This window comes from Camelus dromedarius, chromosome 14, assembly GCF_036321535.1.
Source record: "Camelus dromedarius isolate mCamDro1 chromosome 14, mCamDro1.pat, whole genome shotgun sequence".
In the NCBI taxonomy this organism is placed as follows: domain Eukaryota; kingdom Metazoa; phylum Chordata; class Mammalia; order Artiodactyla; family Camelidae; genus Camelus; species Camelus dromedarius.
The window spans coordinates 45,068,467-45,093,032 of NC_087449.1; the positions used below are offsets into that span (position 1 = coordinate 45,068,467).

Below are 24,566 nucleotides of genomic sequence, written 5' to 3' on the forward strand. Positions count from 1 at the left end.
AAAGACAGCAGGAGCCGAGCAGAGCAAGGGCAAGAGACCATGTTGAGGACAGGAGCCCAGCAGGCAGCATCCCTGAATGTCCGGAGCACGGGGCAGATGAACTTCATTTCTGCAGTTACTGCATTTCCTGGTTAAGCTGCGAACCGTCTTAAAACGGAAAGTAGCGTTGGAGGGAGAGAGCCCACTCCTGCCCAAAGATGACAACAGGAAGTGGGATGCTGGTCTCTGAGGGGCTCCAGATCCCTTGCCCAGCCTCCCCCTACCCCCCACAGCCCGGGAGACACATGGCTAGAGGCAGCCCATCATTCCAAAGGAAATTTCATTTGAAGAGTTGTCAGGGAGCAGCAAACATCACAAACAGCATCTCCTATGTTGTCCTCCCTCTGTCTTGGAAGATAAAAATTAATTAGGAGATGAAAAAGGAGGTCTTTGAAAGCACTGTTTGGCTGTAAAAACATGTAGGCAAATGTAAAGGAGGACGTTGGGAAAGCGTGTTCTTGGTGGGGAGGGCTGGGTAGCTTTGACGGGAAAGGATGTCAGAAGACAGCTTCTCCAAGGATTTAGCCCTCTTTGGTGTTGCGATGGGAGAGGCGCATCACACGTGGGAGGGACTGTGTGTTAGTGACAGCCGCTTAGGAAAGAGGTAGGCGCTGAGGGCCAAGAATTCTAGGCTCCCAGAGTCCCTGGCAGCATCAGGCCCTCCCCCTTGCACAGCGTTGCCCCATCCTAGCAACTAAGCCTGGAAGATCCTGGAGAGGCCATCCAGTCCACCTCAGAAGACTCTTCCCTGAGCTGGAAGGCTCAGGAGGGTGCTCCCCGCCCTCAGCTTCCCGTTTCTCCTGACCTGTCTGCTGGCCTCTCTGATAGAGCCTTAGCCCTGCCTCCAAGCAGAAGCAGGATGGGAGCATGGAAATGCAGGGACCGGGCAGAATTCAGCGCAGTACAGCCTAGTGCAGTCAAGTTCCATCAGTCAGACAGACCAGGACTTGAGTCGTAGGTGTTGTCTGCGCTAGGTGACCTTGGGCAAGTCAGCGCACTTCTCTGAGCCTCAGTTTGCTCCCCTGTGTGCCATGGGTGCTGATGCCCACCACACGGCAATTAGCGAGGAGATTCAGTGGGTCACTGTGTATGTGGTTAGGCTGGTGCCAGGCACACCAAGCACTTAAGGCAAAGGCTTTCTGCTCTGGATGTCCATCCAGGTGGCTGACACACAGGATAGGCAAGCCAGCTGGCCCCTTTTGTTCTTTTGCCCCATAGTCCCCTCCTGAGGCAAAGGATTTCCCTGGAGCCCCGTGGAGAAGCCCCAACCTCGAGAATCTCCCTCCTTCCAGGCCCCTCCAGATTTGGCCTGGGGGCTTTGGGGAGGACACTGGTGCCTCTGTCACAGGATGGCCGTCTACCTCTGCATAAACTAAGCACCTCAGGAGGAGCTCAGAGGTCCTCAGAATAGAAGAGACCCAGAGCGGGCAGGCAGAGGAGCAGTAACAGGTGCAGGGGAGGCCCAGGAATGATGGGAAGTTATTGAAAACTCTGCAGTTACTGACAACCTCTCTGTGCCTTAGTTTTCTCACCTATGAAATGCATATAATAATAGTACCCCCACATAGAGATGATTATTATGATTAAATGGGATAATTCATACAAACAGCTTAGAACCACACCTGACACCAAGTACACGTACAATAAATGTTAACAATTTTTGTTGTTTATTCTTGACGATACACAGCCCTGTTCAGCCCACAGATATGATTTTAGGGGCCATACATTTCTTACCTATTTTTAATTAGTTGCCAGCATTTTAAAATTGGGAGGTCTTTCCATTTTAAAAATTCACATTTCCAGCTTCTTGAAAATGTGAAAGATGGAGCATCACTGAGCTGGCTCTCCCGCAGGGAGATTGTCAGGAGCCAGTAGGCAACAGCCTTCTCCCATTACCAGAACCCCACGCAGCGGTCTTTACGTATTTACAGCACACTGCCTGGCCCCTGTCAGCACTGGAGTCTTCTATCACTATTATGTCATTTAGTTTCTGTAGAGAATCTGCACTCTAGAAATTAGTATCCCTAATTCCTAGATGAGAAAACTGAGCCTTAAAGAGAATTAAGGAGGCTTAAAGAGATAGCATGACGCCAGCCACTTATCAAGCACTTCCTGGGAACCTGGCTCAGTGCTAAGCTAACCCCCACTTAACAGATATGGAAAGTGAGGCTCAGAGATGTGACATCACTTGCCTGTGGTCACAGAAGGAGCTGGCATTTGAACCCAGGTTGGTGTGACACCAGAGTCCATGCAGCGGAGCTAATCCTTCCCCACACCTCCATCCCCAGTGTGCGGCCCTCACTTCCTGACTGCCCCCTGCAGGGGCGAGCCTGCAGCCCCCACACAGGCAGGCCTCAGGGGCGCATGCAGACAGCAAAGGCCGCTGCTGGACCGGAGGGTCAGCAAGTCTGTCCTGGCCAGGTGTGCTGCACCCATGGGCAGAGGCAGGGGACTCAGGAAGCCTCCTGGCCCCCATGAAAATAACCCAAGAGACATGATTAACTGTCCGTGGATCTGATAAGGCCAAAGACGCCACACTCAGGGATAAGAAAGCCAATTAATCTGGGAAAAGATCTCCTTTCCAATGTGGAAAATCCCCAAGGTCTCGCATGGACTCACATTGCTGCCGCATCCCCGCACACATTCCCTGGGATTCAGCTCCCTTTGGAATTGATATGTATTTATATATATATATACCTATATACAATTTCTTGTACAGAAATGTTAAATTCTCAAGATTAAATATCTTCAGCTGGGGAAGATCAATTTACTTCTTTGAGGAGGCTGGAATTGAAAGTCGTGAGCCTGAAACTTACTTTCTTGCCAATTTGACTGATAAAAAAAGCCTCTCCGTCCTGGCATGTCGCCCTGTATTGGCTGCTCCAAACGATTCCATTAATCGATTTAGGTGACTGGCCCTAAAGCAGTGCTTATGAAGGTCCCCACTGGAGCTGGGACAGGCAGGATGACGTTGGAGCCGTAGGTATGTGGGACTCTGTTCCCTGAGGCAGTGACTATAGCTCAGGCTGGTGACAGGAACTCAGGCCTCTGATGACTAGGCCTAGGAAGATGGGAGAAGGGACTGAGATTCCAGGAGGGGGCCCTGGCTATATCCCTCCTTTCCTCAGAGGTGCCAGAGGGAAGCTTTTCAGGGATGTGCCCAGAATTACAGAATCACCCAAGGACAGAAGGACAGAAGCTTAAGGGGAATCAGAAACCATCAGTGGGCATGGTCGAGAATGAGGATCTCAAGATATGAGACAAACACAGGGGGTGGCCTTTCTAGAAAATCAGATTTCAGAACCATCTGCCTAAAGGTGGTGGAGGTAGTGAATTAGTTGACACTAAACCTGGGAGAGCAGAACCCCTTGAACTCAGCATCACAGCCAGCTGCCGCCTTATTGTGTCTTCTCCTCGTAACTGGCCCAAGCTCTCTGGTGTCCTTTCCCATCTTCCTCATTTCGTTCCTTTACCTGCTGCAGGCTTTCCTGTGTCTCTCCTCAAAACCCATCAGCCTCAACACCAGCCCTTCCCCACACCAGCCTCCAATGGAAATTTCTATCTCCATTTCTGATGGAGTGTTACTGGGAAGAACATATGTTTTAATGTCAGGCAGGCCTATGTATAGGAGGAATAGGGTGTTGAGGAGAGGATGCAGGGAGGAGTTTGCAGAAAGAGGAGACGTTCTCATCCTCTTCTGAAACAGAAGGAGTGGGGCAGGGCTCCCTCAGTGTTTCATTGGCTGATTGTGTGGGAGAATGAGTGGGTAAAAATGGGTGAGGTGGAAGGGTGGATGGATGGTTGGTGATAGATAGGTGGATAAGAGGATGGATGGATGGATAAATAGGTTAAAAGGCTAGGTTATAGTTGGATAGTTAATTGAATGAATTAGTATGTAGATAGTGTGTGAGTGACTGGGTGAGAACATGAACATGATGAGAGAGGATGGATATATGGATGGATGGATGGATGGACAGATGGATGGATGGGTTGGTGGATGGGTGAGTAGATGGATGGATGGGCAGATGTGTGGGTGGATGGACGGGTGGGCAGATGGGTGGATGGATGCATTAGGAGATGTACGGGGAGCCCTGATGAGGGGCATCAATCCCTAGTTCCTACCTCTAGTAGAAGAAGGAGAATTTGGAAAGCAGGAGAGACTGGGATGGAAAAGGAGCTGAGGTACTGAAATCACTGATGGGAGAATAGTATTTAGTTACAATAACCAAGAGCACAGAGTGTCTGAGGCAATTTGTCCCTGGCAAGCAGGGATGATTGGACTTGGATAATCTGATTAGAGGAATACTGGAACTGATTATCTGAAAAAGCAACTATACTGGGAAAAGAAGTAGTTTGGTGGGTATATGTAAGAGAGTGTATCAGGTATCTCCTGCTGCATAACAAATTACCTAAAACTTTGTATCTTAAAACAATTATGATCTCACAGTCTGGGTCAGGAATCAGAGCAGCTTAGCTGGGTCCTCTGTGCAGGTCTCTCAAAGGATGTCATCAAAGTGTCGGCTAGCACTGTAGTCACAAGTCTCCATTTCCAAGCTTGCTCACATGGTTGTTGGCAGCATTCAGTTCCCCCAAGCTGTTGGATAGAGGGCTTCTGTCTCCACTGACCACTGGCTGGAGGCTGCCCTCTGTTCCTTGGCATGTGGGCCTCTCCATGGGGCAGCTCACAGCAGGGCAGCCAGCTTCCATCAAGCAGGGAGCGAGAAGAGTCAGAGAGAATGCAAGCAAGACAGGAATCATAGTCTCTTGTAACCTAATCTCAGACGTGACATCCTATCACCCCTGGGGGAGTTAAAAGCAAGTCACTGGGCCCAGTCCACACTCACAGGGAAGGGGTCACACCAGGGCATGAATCCCAGGGATGGAGATCATTGGGGCCAGTTAGAAGCTTCTGGCCAACAGAGAATCTGGTGGGAAAAGTAGCAGAGTGAGAATAGACCAGAAGGAGAAAAGCAGCCAGAGTGGGGAGAGTCTGGATATCAGAAATTATTTAGAAAATAAGAAATGTCTGGAGAGTCAGAAGAGCTGGAAATCAGGAATGTGTTTAAGGGCAAGAGTAGCTAAGTGCGGGGGGAGCATCTGGGGCCTGGAGGAGCTGAGGTGGAAGAGAAGCTGGGAGGATGGAACAGCCAGAGAGCACAGAAGGTTTGGAGGCCGGAGTTGCCGAGGTAAGACAGTAACTGTGGAGGTGGAGTAGCTGGAGAGCAGGAGTAGCTGAAAATAGGACAGGCTGAGGACCTGTAGGAGCTGGGGGCAGCCAGCTCCCCGCTCTGATGGAACCCGCAGAGGGCTCTGAGCATCTGAGCCCTTCCAGGCTGCCCTTCCGGCTTCAGGGCCAATAAATCTGCAGGGGAATCTGTTTATCTGTGAAGGTGTCCTCGGGCCTTGTGCCCAAAGAAGGCATCACTAGTAATCAAGGGATTCTGGGCTCAGATGGAATCCCAAGTAGGGTGCTGCCTGCTGCTTTGGGGCTCCCTCCTCTCCCAGCCATGCTTGGGTCTCCAGGAGCCAGTTTGGGAGGGGACAGTCCTTAGAGTCAGGAAGCACCCGGAGAGTAGCAGGTCCACTTTCCTCCCAGGCCCATCCCCCCACAACTCCTGGCAGACACAGCTTCTCCCCACTCCCCCAGCCCCCCTCCAGCCTGTTTGAGCACACCCGTGCCATCACGCACACCGGAGCTGGGCCGGGTGCCAGTCAGACAGGCTGACATCACAGACAGGCACAGCCAGACTTGGAAGCAGCCGGGGACCATGGGGCCTGCAGAGCCACCTGCTCCCCTGGGACCCACGGAGGCAGGGCTGATCCTTGCTGGGAGCAGGCAGCTGGCAGGCACTAAGTTCCCAAGAAATCTCACGAATGCCCTGCACCTTGGCTGGCCCGGTGTCCTCAGACCCTCAGACAGCCAGAGATATTCAACCCTGGCCCCCTCTCCCAGCCCCAGGCCCTATCTGAGTCTCCCCAGCCAGGCAAGGCAAACACAGTAGCCCACCCACCAGGCCTAATCGTAGGAATGCCAGTTCCATTTATGTAGCAACATCCAGCCCAGGATGCTCTGGAGACAAGGGAGTGAGGGGCCTGTGGACCATCTGCTCTGACTGCCCCCACTGTTCTCCCTGCTCTGCAATTCTCACCTTGCTTCTCTTTCACTGTATTGAAGGAGAAGAGGCAAGAAGTCTTGCCTCAGACAAATCTTCCCCTGGACCGTGGTACACAAGAGGGGCCTGCTTTGGTTGAAGTGGGAGCGAGGGGCCCAGAACCCACAGAGCTCTGCCCTCATCAGCACCCACCCCTCCCTCCCCACCCTCACAGCAGTTTCTGAGGCTGTGCTGCTGAGCAGTTAGGAGCATGGACTCTGGGGCTTGGGTTTGAAGCCTGGTTTGGCTGCTTTGTGTCTGAGTAAACTTAGGCCAATTGAGGCACAGCTAAACTCAATTTCCTCATCTGTAAAATTGGACTGGTGAGAGTCCCTGCCCCTCTGATGGCGAGGAGGCACCAGTGAGTTCGTGCAGGGCAGCACTTAGAACAGGGCCTGCACAGGTAATTGTTGAATAAACCTTAGAGAAAGAAAATTCACTTTTTAAAAAGCAGCCTAAAAACCACTTATGCCTTGGCAGAGAGCCAAGGGTTTCCAGGTAGGTGGACCCTGGTCTGACTCCACGCTTTATCACTCAGTTAGCTGTGTGTTTGGGGACCTCTCCTCCCAGGACCTCAGTTTCCACATCTGAGCAGTGGGTGACACTCCCTCGCTCTGAGGACTGTGCAGAGTTCTGGGCCCCAAGTCCTGCTCAGTGCTTGGTCCCCATGTGTTCAGTAACGGTGTGTGTATATCATCTCCCCACCCCCACCGCCACCGCCACCGCCCAGAAATCCAAAATCTCCACCTTTGAGAAGATGTGGGCCTTCATGAGCAGCAAGCCCTCGGCGCTGGTGAAGAATAACGAGGAGGGCATCCAGCGGACGCTGACGGCGGACTACGCCCTGCTCATGGAGTCCACCACCATCGAGTACATCACCCAGAGGAACTGCAACCTCACGCAGATCGGAGGCCTCATCGACTCCAAGGGCTACGGCATCGGCACGCCCATGGGTGAGCGAGGAGCTGCGGAGTCGGGGGGGGGGGGGGGGGGGGAGGCCCCGCCCATCCGCTCATGCGCACACTCAGCCTCCGGCTCCCCCTCGCGTGTTGCCCCAGGAGCCTTAAAAGGCGGAACGCGGCACAGCCTCAGCCCAGAGAAAAGGGGTAGAGCCACAAGCCTCGAGGGGTCAGCCCTGGCCTGAGCAGGAGACTGGGGCAAACACAGGGTGGGGGGTCGGTTCATTGGTCATTCCACCTCTCCCTTATCTCTTCCCTGTGGATGCAGCCCAGATACACAGGGCCTGCCAGAGGCGGGTGGAGACAGGGGTCCATGGGCAAGGCTCTCTACCCCACGTCTAGACCCTTCCTCCCACCTAGACACCATAGATAGATTGAAAGAGGGACCTCCTGGTCATAGGATCCCCGTTTGTGTAAGCTTGGTGGCTGGTGCCTGCCAGGGTATTGACGGGGGCAAACAAGATGGACCGGAAGTTGCTGACAGCCAGGGCCCCGTCTCTCCGACTCAGGCTCCCCGTACCGGGACAAGATCACCATCGCCATCCTGCAGCTGCAGGAGGAAGACAAGCTGCACATCATGAAGGAGAAATGGTGGCGGGGCAGCGGGTGTCCCGAGGAGGAAAACAAAGAGGCCAGCGCCCTGGGTATCCAGAAGATCGGGGGCATCTTCATCGTCCTGGCTGCCGGGCTGGTCCTGTCTGTGCTGGTGGCCGTGGGCGAGTTTGTATACAAGCTCCGCAAAACAGCAGAGCGGGAGCAGGTGAGCCCCCCAGAACTGGGGTCTGCGCGGGGAAGGGAAGGACACAGGACAGGGTCCGGGCTGGTTTCACATCTCCACTGTGCAAGGCACAAGCAGGTGTCTGACCCCATCCTCACCGTAGCCCACCCTGCATCCAATCCAGGAGGCCCCACCGGCCCCACCTCTGCACCCACTCGGAGCTCTCTTTCCCATCACTGCACCCACTGGGAGCTCACTTTCCCATCACCGTGATTCCAGGCCACGCCCATTACCTCCAGCTGGACCACCCGCCCGCCTCCACTCCAGCCTTCCTGCCTCCACTCTTCCTCTAAACCAGCTGCTCTCCACACAGCAGCCAGTGCCCTGTTTAAAACTTAATTTAAACCATGTCCTTCCCCTGCATAAAACCCTCCAGGGTAATTGTGGAAGCTTCGTGATGCTTACATAGGGGTTCATTATACTGTTCTCTCCACTTCTGCATATATTTGGAAATTTCCATAATCAAAAGTTTAAAAAAGAAAAAGAGTTAAGCAGGGCGGCCCAAGCTAGCTAGGTTCAACCCGTCTGATTAATTCAAGTGTGGCTGGGCAGTGGTTCTGGGTCCCAGGAGCACATTAGAATCACAGCGAAAGAGCGTTTTAAGTGCTAATACCCTGGCCTCACTCTCAGAGACTGGGTTTTAATTGGTCTGTGGCGGAGCCTGGAATTGGCTTCTTAAGAAACCGAACGGGGTGATTTAAATGTGCACCTTGAGTTGAGGGCCACTGGACTGGGGGGAAGCACCTTTCACAGAGAAATTCAAAGGGATACAGGGCAAGTGTGGAAGGAGATTGCAGTTACATCATCTGTGTAAGATGCAGTTATACATCCATCCAAAATGAAGTGGCGTCCTTTATAATCAGAAAGTCTGAGTCAACAAAGAGGAAAGGGCAAAGGTAATTCTTGGTGTTGGAGTTTGCATGGGTGTGAAGAGAGGGACCCGTTCCAGTATTGCTGGGGGGAACCAAGAGGGTATGTTTCTGGAAGGCAACTTTTGCAGTATGGTCAGAGTACTTACAAATGACCGCATGTTTTGATCAGTCAATTTCTACTTTTAGAAATGCCCGCAGTGGAAATGGCCAAAGATATGTACAGTTTTATTTACAAAGATGTGTGTTAAAGTGTTCATTGTAACATGAAAAAAAATGTAGAAAAACCAAAATGTCCAGTAATAGGTAACAGTGTAGGAAATTATGCTACATCCAGAAAGAACAACCAAATTCTTTAGGTTGTACTAGAATTACAATTACAATTGGAATGAGCTCCAAATTCCACCAAAAGTCTATGGGATCTGGTCCTTGCCCACCTCTCTAACTTCCTCATTCCCACCCTCCCCTCTTTTACTCTGCTCCATACACACTGGCCACATTTTTAGTCCTTAACCCACCAAGCACATTTCTTCCCCTGGGCCTTTGCACATGCTTTCCATCCACCTGCAATGCTCTTCCCTCAGAACTCCATATTCTTAATGTCTTCTGGTCATTCTGGTTTCAGCTCGGGTCATCTGCCCCACCTGTGCCCCTTCCAACCCCACTCTATCTCATTTCACTGTTTTTTTCTCTTAATAAGAGTTATCCCTCTCTCAAATTATTTATTTGTTCATATGTTTATTATCTGTTTCTGTCCCATCCTTAGACCAGGGATTCCTTGAGGGCTGGGGCCTTATCTGTCTTTTTCACAGCTGTGTGTCTAACACCTAGAACACTAGGTGTCTGGTGCATGGTGGGTCTCAGTGAATAGTCTCAGAATGCAGAAAGGAAGGTGAGGAGGGATGATATTCTGCATTTAGTGGGGAAGCAAGGGAAAGCTTGGAGAGGTCACCCAGCTGGTAAGAGGCAGAGCCAGAACTCAAAGCCAGGTCCCTATGCCCCTGCACCACCCAACCTGCATAGGAACTGTCTGAATGCTGATGCCCGGGCCTCCCTGGGCAAGGTGAGATGGTGACAGCCCCGCTGCCTTCTAGACAAGCCGCAGGACAACCTCTGGCAGTTGGCTTCGTGGAGTCACTGCCATGAGATACCTGTGGGCATTGCTGCACTTGAGCTGTTCCTTTGGAAACCCACAGGGACCCAGGCCTGAAGAGGCCACTGCCACCCACAGTCCTTTAGGGACCTGCCTCCCAGTGGAAAAATATGAACTGGACTTTCCAAAAGTGGGAGCACAGTGACCCCTTCCCTCAGCTGGAAGCCCTTCCAGCAAGGTTATCCATAGATTCATCAAGTGTTTCTCAAGCCCTGACTCTGAGCCAGGCTTAGAGCTGGGGGCTGGGCTGGCCCGGATGACACTGGCTGGTTCCTGCCCTCAGAATCTAGTGGAGAAAAATCAGGGAGGTAAACTCCTTGAACTTTAATGTGAATGCCAATCAGAGGCACAGTATACTTATCGGGAAAATGGGGCTAAGATGATACCACCTTAGTCTCCAACCAAGAACCTGATGCTTTGTAGGCTGCTCCCCAAACTGACCACCCGGCAGGGGGCGGATGGTGGGTGGGGTAAAGGTGGGAGAGAGGCCCGGTGGCCTTGGCACAGACTCTGGGAGGAAGAGGAGGAGCTGGCTGGAGTTGCTGGGCAAGGCCTCACGCGTGTGCCCCTTCTCCCCTCCTGACTCCCCCAACCCCCACCCAGCGTTCCTTCTGCAGCACCGTGGCCGACGAGATCCGCTTCTCCCTTACCTGCCAGCGTCGGGTCAAGCACAAGCCACAGCCTCCCATGATGGTCAAGACCGACGCCGTCATCAACATGCACACGTTCAATGATCGCCGGCTTCCGGGCAAGGACAGCATGACCTGCAGCACATCCCTGGCCCCTGTGTTCCCCTAGGCACAGGTTGGGTGGGGACCACAGGCCTCGGGGCAGGACGGAGGAAAGCAAAGGAGACTGGAAGGAACGTCCTCAGTCCCTTGTGCTGGGCTTGGGGACCAGAGCTGCTGCCTGCCTATTGGGCCAGGAGACCCTGCCCTTAACCTACCAGGAAACCAGCAGGCCCCCAGGCCAGCTGCTTGGGCTTCACCCTCCTCTTGTTCCTTCTATGGGTTTCTAAAGCTGCCAGCCAAGACAGCCAAGGCCAAAGGAAGCACATGCCTCTCTCAGGCCAAACTCACCTGCCCCTCAACTCTCTTCTACAGTCAGAAGTTTCTACCATGGCCCTGCAGAGGCCAAAGGAAATGGGAAACAACTCTTATATTGCCACTCCTTCCCCTGAGCCCAGGCCTTCCGGAACTTGACTATGAGACCAGAGTACCTTGGGTACCTTCAGATTTTATAGTTTGGCTGCCAATGGGAGCTAAAGGTGGGAGATGGCCACCCTACATGCCCAGGCAGAAGGAAGACTTCATCCCGCAGGGGCTGCTCACATGGTCCTGATCTCCTGGACTTGACACCATCCATGGAAGCCCCTGTTTTGGCAAAGTCGAAGGCAGAGAGCCCCACAGGAGAAAAGAGGAGTTTGGAGTCCAGGAGAGAGGAGAATGCAGAGACTGTCATTTTGAATCCTTCTGGACAATGTCCCAGTGTGCCCTACTCTTCCAGGAGGTTCTAGGAGTGGAGGAGTGGTCAAAGCAAATTTTTCTCCACCTTCTGGCCAGAGGAGGAGGACCCCTGAATCTCTCATAAAGGATGCCCAGAGACCCAGCCAATATTTGAAGCCCAGAGGAACAGTGAATTCCATGGAAATCCTGCAAGCCCTCGAGCCATCGAGCCGTTGGATTTTACTTTGCTGGTTACCATGCTGTTTTCTAAACCCTGGTGGCATTAGGGAGCATGAGCTCTGTGCCAGCTGCTCTTCAGCAGCTCCCCGTTCCTGGCCAGTTCACCTTGACCTTCTTCTGTCATCATGGAAGGAGAGAAATAGCCTAGATTGAAGTGAACGTCATCACCCCTCCTCCAAAGAAGATGGCGTCCTACTGCACAGGCCAGCTTTGGGTGAGGTAGGGAAAGCCAGAGGGGCCCTAAAGAACTCCTGGCCTCCTGGACTTGCCACACCCAAAGATGCTCCCCAGAAAGAGAAAGTGTTCAGGATAGCCTCCTCATAGAGGACCCAAGGGTAGGGAGGGAGAAACTGCCTCCTGGAGAATTAACCAAAGACCCCACAGAGAGACACAAGGCCATTATGGCCCCAGGTCTCTTGTCCAGAGCAGCTGGGACTTTGTGGGGTTTGGGGGTTCAGCAGAGGAGCAGTAGCTGATGAGTTCAAGTGAAGGATGGACCAGATGATCTGTGGGTGCCAGCTAGCTGTGATGGATACTCTAGAGGTCTGTGACTCTACGATTCTGGGAGAAGTTTTGAGACATGAAAGGATTAGGAACAAAGTGTCCTTAAAGAGAACGCGATGGGGCCAGCAGGGCTGCCCATGGCCGAGGCAAGGGCAGTCTTCGAGGCAGGGATGGCTGCTAGAGATTCTGGACAGGGGCCCAGGAGACACCAGCCACCCCACTCCATCTCTCTCCTGTTTCTGCTTGGGGACCCTGCATAGAGAAGAGCTGTATTTAGGTCTCAAGAACCTTCTCAGCTGGGGTGAAGGGTGATCTCTAGCTCCCCTCAGGACTCCCAAGGCAGGAGAGCACAGTGGACTCGTGTGATGAATACCGTCCCTCTTCCAAACTGAGCTGCAGGGCCAAACCAGCTGGTTCCCAGAATCACAGTGGCTCAGACAGGCTGTGTGCACCGGAGGTGGGGGAAGAGGGCTGGACATGCCACGCAGCCAACACATCTCATGATAGGAAAAGCCATGCTGTCGTGAGCTTCTGGGTGTAGGAGTGTGTGTGTGTGTGTGTGTGTGTGTGTGTGTGTGTGTGTGTGTGTGTGTGTGTGTGTGTGCATATATGTGTGTCTTTGTCTTTGTATGTGTGATCTTTGGGGGCTGGGCATGAATGGCAAATTAGAACATGTAACAGAGTCCCGGGCAGGCAATAATAGAATCCTTTGGGTTCTGACGTGTGTATGTGAGCATGTGTGCAAACTGGGGGTGAGCGAGACAAATCTGGACAAGCAGCAGGGCTCCATACATATAAAAACAGGAGAAGCCATGTTGTAATGGGGTTCTGGTGGGTATACATATGTATACGTCCATGCTTGTGTGTGTGTGTGCGTTTGGGCACCAAATGGCAGAGGGCAGAGGACACACTGAAACCCGCAAACATCGCCAAATATGTTTAAAAGGAGAAGCCATGTCATCAAGGCGTCTGCATGTGAGCGTACGTGTATCTGTGGGCGCAGTGGAGGGCGGGAGGGAGGGCAGAACCAGACAGGTGTGTGGCACAGGGCGATGCATGTTGTATGAGAAACCATGTGGGAGTGGAGTGTGTGTGTGTGTGTATGCTCACATATGTGTGTTCAGAGACACACATATGTTCCAGCTCACAGCAGGAGCAGAGATGGACAATCAGGAAGGCAGGGAACCAGAGTCTGTGTGCACTTCTGTCACGGAGAGAGATCATTTGTCACAGAGATCTGCCAAGGTTGCACAGGCATGGGCATGGGGAGACTGGCCAAGTAGGGGTGAACCGCTTCAGGGACTCATGGCTGGTGACTCCTAGCTCTACGTAGAGTGTCCTGTTTGAAGGGAAAATGACACTTTGGGGGCAATTCCCAGATAACCAGATTCTGATGAAGATATCTGTGATCTCACCAACCACAGACACAAGCCACTATCTTTCTTTAGCCAGTCTAATTTCATAGCACATGCTCACATCCAAGTTCATCTCACACACATGTGTATGTGCTTTTGTGTATGACACGCTATGAACGTGTCATTTCTTCTGAGGCTATGCACATATATAGACTGTGATGGGAGGAAGAAAAGGAGGTGGCATGGGGTCGGAAGACCTTCATGAAAGGAGGGGGAAATGGTGGAAATCAGAGGTACAGTTCAATTAAGGAAATCCCCCGACAGGGGCTGAAATGACATCTAGAGTCCTAAACAGAGGTGGAATGATCTGGCCTCCTGTTCAGGCCTTATGTCCATGTGTGTGGATAGTGTTCAAAGTCTGCCTGATGTCCTGTGTTTGTCTTGGAGGCCAGCCCGGTGTTCAGAGCACTGCGGAGACCACTTCTGCCCACATGTGAGCTGTGTCTCTCGCAGGGTACCGAAGGTGCCCACTGCATCTTGGGGATGGGGGTGGAGAGCTATTCTCAGCAAGGTGGGTCATGTGGACTTAAACTTTAGACCCACCTGCCAGCAGGTGTGGATCTGACCACAGTGGGTGCTCACGGGCACACACACACACGGAAGCCCTGAGGCTGGTGGCTGGGAGTGATGGAAGCATCATCACTGGTTTGGATGGAACAGAAGATGGGACTGGCCTGAGCAGGTGCTGGACTGTCTCTGTCTGGCCCCACATGTTGGTCCTGAAAAGAAGAGCACCCCTACCTTCCATCCGCACCTCCCACCCCAAGATGCCGGTGCTTCCTCTCAGCCTGCTCACACTGGCCAAATGGAGGGGCGGCAGTGAAGACACACACACCCTCCAAGGCCCTGGGGCTTTGGGGCCAGGGGGCCTCCTGATCTCTCCCCCCTTGACCTGTTACTGGTCTCTCTTCTATGGACTGATAAGAAAACCCTGAGACCTTTGTATCCATTCAGGTGGCCCCATGTTGCAGGTGACTTTCAGTAGGGGTAAGGCCCCCATGGCTGACAAGCTGACTCTGAACCTCTGAAGGCCGGGAGCACCTACTCCCATCACAGCCACAATTCTGCCTCAGCTGGAAGAGCACACTGGCTCCCCGGGCGCTGGGAGAGGGGAAATCTGGCCCAGGATGGAGTAGGGGCCAGGCAGTAGTGGGTGAAGGCTCTAAATAGTTAGAAGTCACTCTCCTCCTTAAACTGGAGAACAGAAGTTAGAGGGAGGCATACACTCACTGAGGACAGTCCGAGGCTCCCTCCTCGCCATCGTTTCCAGGGGCACTGATGTGCGGGGTTTCAGCGGCCACTCCGTCACTCGGCGGGAAGTTGCTCCCTCCCCAAGCCGTTCCCAGCTATCTGCACAAACATCTGGAAATAGGCCCAACTCCGGCCCATGTCTCTGGTCCTGTGTGGCTAGCCATCTGGGATGGGCCTCGCGGTCTGGACGGACAGCTGTATGGACTTAACATCTGAGATGGGCCCCGCCCCGTGGGCAGACGCAAGAAGTAAGCCCAACCCTTGTAGACAGGGGTCTGGAATAGACACATCTGGAACAGCCCTAGGCTGGGTGGGCGCAGCGGGACCTGGCCCAGCTGCTTGCCATGATGGGAGGGCCCTGCCCTCTGCTCCCATGCCCAGTTTGAAGCAAGCCCTCATTTCGGTCCTGGATTTGCCCTGGAGTTAAAAATTTCAGCACTGAGGCCATACATGAAAGTCACAAAACTGTTTCTGGTGGAAGGTTACTGTTGTGTACATTATATATATGAATGTAAAAAGATATATATATATATGCTGTATATATATATATATGCACAGTGTATATATGACCTGTCGCCCATGTGTATACGCACCCTTCCCCGCACGTCTGCACACGGAGTGTACATAACCCAGCCAGTACGGGTGGGGACCAGGAGAGAGGTGGAGGCTGCAGCCACTAAGTCTGGGATGGAGGCCACTGGGGGCAGGGGCTGTAGAGAGCCCCAGGGGGGAGGGGAGGGGAGGGAAAGGGAATGCGTACATCAGAGCTGCAGACCCTGAGCAAGAGGGGAGAAGTGTAGGGCTGGCAGATGGGCCTTGCACAGCCAGTCCTCCTGGGGAGGGGCAGGAGTGGCCCGGGGGCCTTCTCTGCATCTGAGAGTGTCTGAGGCAGGACAGCTGGGTTGTGTCAGGAGAGCAGTGTCGTCCCCATACTTGGATCCTGAGCCGATATGACACTCTGGTACCAGGGCAGTTAACAGGGAGCCGAAGGGCAGGGGTGGAGGGGGCCACTCCCTGGACCTGCCCTCAGTACCTGCCTGCACAGCCACCAGGTAGGCGTCAGGCTCCACCTGGAATACCGTAGAAGGCTGGAGAATTCTAGACGGCAAAGGCCTCTGCCTCACATTCTCACCCACAAGCGAAGGCAGAGCTCCCAGCTAGGGAAACCCTTTTTACAGAGAATGGCCACCTGGGCATTGCCAGCGTGCCAGTCTAATGTCCCGTGCCCTAGGTATTGACCTTGCCTCCATCCCCTGCCTTCTAGAACAGACCTCAAGTCACCCCACAGTGTGTCTCTGTTTTACAGATCAAAGGCCTCCAGATGCTGGAAAGCAGCTGTAGACCCAGTAATTGCAACCAAGAGTTTGTCCCACCTCAGACAACCTCCCCAGCCCCATTTGCCCCCGAGGCCAGCTGTCAGGGAGTTAACAGAGTAGCCCGAGATATGAGCAGAACAGTGACATGGGGTGAAAGAGGGGAAGCCAAGAAGGCACTCCTGTCCAAGCACACTAGGTGCCACCTGTCTGCTGGCTCTCCCCTGCCACACCTCCCCCAGCAGGGCGGTGGCAGAGAGCCCCCGGCAGTACCCTCAGACCTCAGCCCCTGCCCCACCCGGATCTGTCTGTTCTTCACAATTCCAGTCCTTTAGCTAGTGGTCCTGCTCTGTCACAGGTCAGAGCATCTCTGGAGCATGCGGGAGAGAGACGATCTGGAGTGGGCTTCCGCGTGGTCAGCGGCCTGCCCTCTTCTTGGGCCCCAGGCCTCAGACTGGTCTGCTCTTAACTGGGTCTGCCTCCGGGGCCCTGGGCAGAGCACATTTGAACCCCACCCCCTGAGGAGGGGCCTGTCTTAGCTCCAGAACAGGAATCCGAGGGTCCAGGGGCCCCCACGGCACTGTGCTCCAAGCCCCCAGCCCACCTCTGCCTGGGCCAACTTCTTGGCTGGGCCTCCCATCATGGGGACTTGGATTCCCAGCCCCTGGGCTGAGCCCCCAGACAGCACCATGTGAGACCCCTGGCCTGTCCCACCACCCAGACCAGAGTGCCTGGACGCCCCCCACTCCCACTCAACATGGTTCCCACACACTGGTCTCTGGGCCATTCAGGGGATGCCCTTTGTGGACATGCAGAATTTCTATGAATATAGTTTTTTGTAAACATTTTGTAACAATTTGGGTTTCATAGTAACTGTGTTACTTGCCAATCATTCTAGGCTGATGTAAATAAATTTCCAAACAAATCTGATTATTTTCCTTTTTAAGACACTGTGATATATCAAAGTGCACAGTTTGCTGTATGAAGTAATATGGTTTTAAATTTTAAATAAAGAAATGTTTCTAGAAAACAGGGCTCCCTCAAGGTGTGTTTTCTGTTTCTCTCTTTAGAACCAGAGGGTGCTGGCTGTTAAGCTGTGCCGTCTTCACCCAGGGCTGACTGGGCCCTGGGCAGGAGACCCTGGTGATGGGCAAGTGGGTGGCTCTAGCCAAGGCCCCTGGTTCCCATTTCAGATACTGAGCAGGTGGTGTCTGTCTCTGACATTATCTGACCTCAGTCTTCCCTTTCATTGGGCACCTTCCTCCCCAACTCATCTCCATCCACATAGCTACCTTGGATGCTGCCATGTCCTTATGTGACCCTGTCCCTTTGGCAACAGCTGGGGAGGCTGGGTGAACCTCATATCCAAGCTTGGCCGATCAGAGATCTTACCTGAGCTTTTCCAAACTGGAAATGAGAAAGCTCTCAGTCTGTTACTCTCAGGAGATGGAAACTGTACACATAACAAGGGTTCAGGACAGGGCATTTTAGGCAGGAAGGGATTGAATACAGATGTTTCAAAAAAACCGATGAAAATGAGGGAGAAAGTCCACCCTGGGCTTCCAATGGCTCCCAGGACAAAACAGTAGTGACCTGCCAGGGGAGTGACCACCTCTGAGACTGGCATCGGAACTATGAGGCCAAAACACACCAGAGCTGCAATCCAGGGTTCAGAAGGCCTGGATCGGGAAGCCAGGACCACCACTGCCCTCATCACAATTGCTTGTCATCACCCAGAAAACTGGAGTAGTGCTGCTAAAAAAACCTTCTGTTCCCACAGGGGCGGGCAGAGGGGCTCTGACTCACTTCTGCCTTCCAGAATTCATGCAAATCGATTAATTGGCAGAGACTAATTTGCATCCAGAACCCTCCTTGCGTCCCTGTGACGCCATTGTAATCAGAGCTAATGTCTGTGAGCCCATCCTATGTGGCAGGTGCTGGGCTAAGCTCTTGACACGTATCCTCTCCTTTCATACTTGCCTCAGACCCTGACACAGCTCAGACCCTCACTCTACACGACCTCTCAGTCCAAGTGTCCCCACTGACTCAGTCTCTCTGTGTCCCCATTCTATTTCCCAGGATAGTGACTATGATTGGACCAGCTTGGGACAGTGGATCACCTGTGGCCCAATCAGCTGTGGACAGTGACAGTAAGGGGATCATGGTCCCCAGGGTTTTTGCTCAAGGAGGGTTGAGAAAACTGGAAAATTATATGAATTGGGAAGGCCTCCTAAATTGTGAAGCCTCCTATTCTGTCAACTGACAAGTGCCAGGTAAGCCAAGCCAAGTCCCCAGGAATCCCTGGAGAATGGAAAGGAGGCCAAGACCCTATGGGTTACAGTAGCTGAGAGCCACAGCCTGGAAAGAGGCCTTGGGTCTGAGCCAGGTAGGCGGCAGGAAGAGGCCCTGAGTTGAAGGACATCTGTCAGCCGTGGGAGTGGGGGCAGAGGTAAGGTCCATCCCTTAGTAGTGAACATACTGGAGTTCAGAGTGGACTCTAAGTCCAACAGGGAGTGGAATGATGTAGACAAGAGACAAGGAAGAGACATGGTGGGAATTAGGCCCACAGTGGGGGTGAAGGAACAGGTAGGGCACCCACTCATCCATTTATCCATCCATCCCATCCATCCACCCACTCATCTAACCCCATTCTCATGAACATCTTTCCGTCCACCTACTGATTCATCAATCAATCCATCCTTCTACCTGTCTACCCACCCTCAATCCATCCATCCATCCATTTAACCATCCATCTATTTATCCATTCATAGACTTAAACAAATAGTTTGTGTATGAGTTCCAGCTCTACTACCTACTAGGTGTATAATCTTAAACATGGAGGAGAAGGGTAATCAGCACCTACTGTGGGCCGAGCCCTCCCTGGGGACAGAGTGGTGAGCAGTGAGGCAAGAATCCTCCCCGGGGGGCACAGAGCCTGGCCCAGAAGCCCATCTGTGACACTCTAGGCTCTAGACTAGGGTCAGCCAGCCCTCTAGGGATGGTGGGGTGGCTCTGATTGCCTCTGGATTGGGCAGCCTCTCTGAGAAGCCCCTGACTTCATTGCTCAGCCCATCTCCACCTGGCTGGCCCTCCCAGCCACTGAGCTCTCTTTCTCCAAGTTTCTGTCCATAGGAGGCAAGGAAGTGATGCTGAGCCTTGCCTCTCTCCCACCCCCACCTCACTCCCACCTCACCTCCAAGGGCAGGGTGTGCTGCTTCTCCCCCAACAGAGGGGGCTCTCCCCGCTCCTGCCCTAAGGAAATGGAGCCCACGTTACCAGGCACTCAGTACCAGCCAAGAGTCCCTGCCAGCACTTTGGACCCATTTCCCATGAACTGAACAATGACCCTCCAAAGTTAGGCACTGTTATACTCCATTTTACAGTTGAGGAAGCAAAGGATCAGAGAAGTGAATGGATTTGCCCAAGGTCACACAGCTCGTCAGGGCGGCATTCCACACGCAGAGTGGGAATACCAAAAGGGGCTGTCTGACCCTCTCCATTCTGCTCCTCTCCCCTGGGACCATATGCCTCAAGATGTGAAGCCATTTTCCTCTCTGCCACCTCCCGAAGGAGAGATGGCAAAGAAGGGAGGGGAAGGAAATCAGGAGGCCGGGCTTCAAGGTGGCGGTGGAGGCAGGACAGCCCTGTGGCCAGGGTTGCTATTAGCTGGGCCGTTCCTCCTTCTGCCTCTCCTTGATCAATGCCCTTCGTGCTCCTCCCACTTCCAGGCACCAGGACACTGGCTCCTGGTTCCAATGCACCCAGCCCCCAGGAGCAGAACCTTCAGGAAGTTTCCTCAGTCAGGGATTGTTGTGGCAAGAACAGAAACCTTCTCTAACTGGAGGGGGGTAAAAAGACTTCATTATAAGGGGTCTGATGGAAGCATAACCAAGCTTCTCTCTTTCTCTCTCTCTCCGCCTACCCCTCCCCTTCCCCTTGATCAGAAGGTCCCCAGAGGAGTACATGGCCACCCCCATCCTGGTTTCAAGATCCCCCTGCTCCAGGGCCCAATAGCCAAGACCTTGTGTGAAAACGTCTCAGTTCTAAATTACCTGCTCACTCCTTCAAGGAAGCCCTGGGAGGAGCAGAATGAGAGGGTGCTGGATGGGAAAGTTCTCAGTGAAAGGCTGTATCTACACGTTGGCTCTAGACCTGCACTTCTCACACTTTAACATGCAAACAAATGCCCCGGGGATCTTGTTAAACTGGAGACTGATTCAGTGGGTCTGGGCTAGGCCTGAGATTCTGCACTGCCGACAAGTTCCAAGGTGAGGCTGGGGCTGCCAGTCCACCGCCCGCACGGTCCGTAGCCGAGCTGCAGAGGGGAGCAGTGGAGCGGCACGGTCTCAGGGGATCCTCCTGCTCCACGTTCTGGAGACCAGGTCCATCCACCCAGCTTTTCAGCAGCACAGAGCTGGATCCGCCCCCTTTTAACCCTTAACTCACCCCACCTGAAATGCTTAATTCAACCTCCCGTCAACCCACCCTCTTCTTCCCCCTCATCTAGCCCCAGAATATCTAGGCTGGAGGGGACACCAGCTCACTCAGGACCCCTCTGCTAGGCCTGATGACAAGCCCCACCAAGCTGTACGATCAGGGACGCTAGAGTTGAACTTGCTGGGCTCTGCCCCTTGCTGTGTCTTCTTTAAGCTTCAATTTCCTTGCCTACAGAAAGGAGAGACCAAGTCCCACCTCAGGGGGTTGTTACAAGGATTCCATGACATTGTACCCGGCTTGCACCCATACAGTTCAACCAATGGTAACTTTTATTGTGGAGGGAAAGTAAGAAATGATTGAACCCTTCCCCAGTATTCCAAGAGTCAGAGTAGACCAGGCACAGAGAAATCAGAAAACAAAGATAGACAAATACTCAGCTTTTAGGTTCTGGGTCTCCATCTAAGACCCAAGACATCTGGAAGAAAGAACACTTCATTCTATTACCCCTCCACCACTTCCCAGATTAGGCCAAAGATTCTACAGGCTGGAGGAGGGAACCTGGGAAGGGACCGACAGACAGAAACAGAATCAGATGCAGAGGGACTCCCCCAGGTTCTGTCTGCACGTTCGGTCCTGGCCCCAGAGGATTCCAGGAAGTGAATCCCAGCCTCCACCTGCGTGAGTCTGGTATGGAGCCTGGAGACTTGCCCCATGAGACATCCTTCTCAGTGCCTCTGTAAGGACCGCTTCCTTTGCAGCCACGTGATGCCCCCTGGCCATCTTGCATGAGTGAAGAGCCATCTGTACCCTGAGAATTCACTCAGATCCCATTCTCCCCACCCCCTGTGGCCAATCAGGAATCAGGGCTCTGTTTTAAAACCTTAGAGGGAAGGTGATGGTGTATCAAGGCACTTCCCCACCTCTGGCCAAGTGGGACTAGACTAGAGACTTCCTTCTGAGCTCGGGAACAAGCCCCTTCTGCACTGTCTTCTTCATCGCTGTCCTCATTGTTGTGGTTATCATTATTTCTATTCCTCAGGCAGTCATGGGGAGTCCTGATGGCTTGGAGGTGATTGGCCAAGACGGTTCTGGAGCAGATTCTGGCTGGGCTCTTTTTTAGTCTCTAGGTCTGGGGAAGTCCCATCCCTGATAACTATACCCTTGATGTCAAGGGCTCTCTCGCCTTTGGCCCGGAGCACAGAGGTCTGAGAGCTGTCGAGCTGGCTTTCACCTCCCACCGTTCCCCACCACCCTCCAGACCAGGGACAAGCCCTGTCTCCTGCCATCCCCCATGGTCAGGTCTCCTATCATTCATGTCAGAAGACAGGGACTCAAAATCAGGCACAGGCGCAAGGCTCTCCCACCACCTTAATTCAAGCAGATGACCTTGGACCATTCACAAGCCTTCGTTTTCACCTGTGTGGCGGGATGCTCATTTTGACAGCTTTAGGGAGCTCATGTGAGAATGAAAGAAAAAGCTTCCTATGAAAACATATGTTAAGTGTGAGGCATCAGGTTTACTGTTAGTGATGGTCCTTCTCTGCTCTTCTGTCAGTTTCCCCTTCTCCCACTTCTTCCCTCTTTCCTGATCCCTGGGTCCATCTGGGGTGAGCGAGGAGCAGGAGGAGCTCAGGGACCAGGCGCTCCTATGGTTGCAGGTTGCTTTTCCAAGAATCGGGCTGGGCCAGGGCATGCAACTTCCCCAAGGGCCTTGATGACACTTCCTTGGGAAACAGAAGCTGAGTGTTTCAGAAGCATCTGTCATTATGGAAACAAAGTTGCCAGTCCATTTTTTCTTTTACTATTTTTACTGCGGTTTCATTATCTTATGCAAATGAGGCCGCTGATGAAGCCTTTCTGCAGGGTGGCCCATGCTGGGACCAGCTCCATGAGGGGATTTATTGCCTCCCTCAGCCTCCAGACAGGATCGGGGAGGAGGAGGCCCTGTGGAGATAGCTTCCAGAGCAGCTGCCCCACCCTGGAACACACAGCTTCCTGCCAGACAAGCCCCCAGGTCCTGCCTCTGTCATAAGAGTGCCCAGTCCTTTATTTCCAAAGACCCAAGTGTCAGGTCAGCCTGGCCCAGACCTCTGTCTCCAACTCCTCAATAGCTGAAGCTCCGTCAAGATGGAGTTGCTAGACCCACGTGCTTCTGGCATGCCACAGGTGGCAAGGTGGGCTCAGGGAGCAGGATAAAGCCTCAGGGAAAGCAATGCAGGTGGTGGCAGTCTGTGCAAAAGTGGTGAGGGCAGGAGATACATGCAAGACAATGACAGCATCTGTTATGACCCCATTTTAGAGATGAACAGCCAGAGGCTCAGAGAAGCCAAATAGCTTGCCCAAGCTCCAGTGGGTAAGTGGCAAGGCAGAGCTAACCCAGGGCTGTCTGCCTCATTAGCTCAAGAAAACACCAGTGCCTCACTATCTCCTGGCCCTCTGCCCCTCCCTCACATCTGCCCAGGCCTCCCCCATGCTCCTTCTGCAGCTCTGGCTTCTCTGAAAGCCCTCACAGTCCCTGCCTGCTCCAGGCCATCTCCCGGGCCATTTTCTCCCCACACAAGGTGTGATGGAGAAGCTCACATTCTCCCCAGTGAGCCCAGAGGCTCCCAGATGTGGAGAGATTTTCCTCCAAGAGAGTCCAGCCTCTAGCCAGTCCATCTAGCCCAAAGCTTTCACTGTTAGTGTGCTGTAAAGAGCAGCTTCCCTTCCTTCTCCCTAATTCAGTCTTGGGACTCTCTCAAGTCTGATAAGGTATCTTCTGGGACAGGAGCAGATCTAGCATTTAATAAGAGCCTTCTGCCCTATGTGGGCATGTCCCTCTGTGAGGCGGTCTAACTCAGCTCCACATCCCAAGGGCTTGGCAGCGATGAGATGACAAATGTGGAAAATCAGACGTTTCCCAGCCCCACACACCTGAAGCGGGTGTAGAGGGAATAAGGTCCCAGTATTTGCCATAACCCAAATGTCACTGGTGCTGTGTCTCTTGCATAGCCCTGACCTCCAGTCCCCTGCAAAATCCAAGGGACAGTCCCCTCTGCACTTGGAATCACCCTCTCAACTGAGGACCAAAGGTTAAGAGCTCTTAGTACTTGGCTCTTTCTTTTCCAGGAGAAGTTGTCATTAATAACAAAATAATAATAATAATAACAGCAACAATAATAATCATACACCCACTACTTGAGTGACAGCTCCAGACCTGGGACAATGCTTAGCGCTTGGCAAATCTCATCTCACAGAATTCTCACCATAACCCTATGAGCTAGAGGGTATCATCCCCATTTTACAGATGTGGAAACTGAGGCTAAAAGAAGTAGAATGACTCACCTACAGTTAATCAGTAAGCATCAGGATGAGGCTTTCCAGCGGGGACTTCCATGTCATAGATCTGATAAAGGAGTGAATGACTAAATGAATGAGTGAATGACTAAATGAATGAGTGAATCAGAAAACAGTCAATAATCAATGCTGTTTACAGACACTAGGGAACTTCCATGCCTATAGAGAAAAAAATCCAAACTTGATTGGGCCAAAAACAAGAATTACTAATTACAGCCGCTTGCAGGAACGACCTACCATTTATGCCTAATTGCAGTGCAGTCCAATAACAATTATGCACATCAATAAATGTGTCAGATTAACTTGGGTGTACGTTTTATTTGATTGCAACACTAAACCCTGTTTGTGGTAGCTCAAACTTGGGAGGCCCATCCTTGGGAGCCCCCCAGTCGGTCCCTTCTGGTAAAGAGGAGAACCTTGAGTGCTGGAAGGGAAGCGGGAGACAGGAGATGAGAGGCGCAGCTCTCTTCTCTGCCGCAGCGGGTCTGCTCTGGCAAGCTCTAGGAAAGCAGTTTGGCAGGGGGTCTTTGTGGGGTGTGCAACGTCACAAAACCTCCCCTCCTTTCTTCAATGCCAAAGGCAGCTTCCTAATTAGAACATCCATAACCCTCAGCATCTGCTCCAAGAGAATTCAGCTGCTCTAAGATGGAGAAGTCCATTAACTTTATTGCACAA

The 24,566-nt window shown here is 52.7% G+C and overlaps 1 protein-coding gene across 2 annotated transcripts in view; it reads left to right on the forward strand.

Moving 5' to 3' along the window:
- The window catches only part of GRIK3 (glutamate ionotropic receptor kainate type subunit 3), a 225,299-nt gene extending 208,272 nt beyond the window's left edge, over positions 1-17,027 (forward strand). Inside the window, exons 14-17 of one of the 2 annotated variants that reach the window (XM_064493745.1) lie at positions 6,922-7,144; positions 7,660-7,963; positions 9,682-9,689; positions 10,554-17,027. In XM_064493745.1, coding sequence (XP_064349815.1) covers positions 6,922-7,144; positions 7,660-7,963; positions 9,682-9,689; positions 10,554-10,684 — 666 coding nt within the window. In that variant the 3' untranslated portion in view covers positions 10,685-17,027. The remainder of the gene's footprint in view (positions 1-6,921; positions 7,145-7,659; positions 7,964-9,681; positions 9,690-10,553) is intronic. The other variant, XM_010977514.3, reaches the window with a different exon arrangement.
- Positions 17,028-24,566: the final 7,539 nt, after the last annotated feature.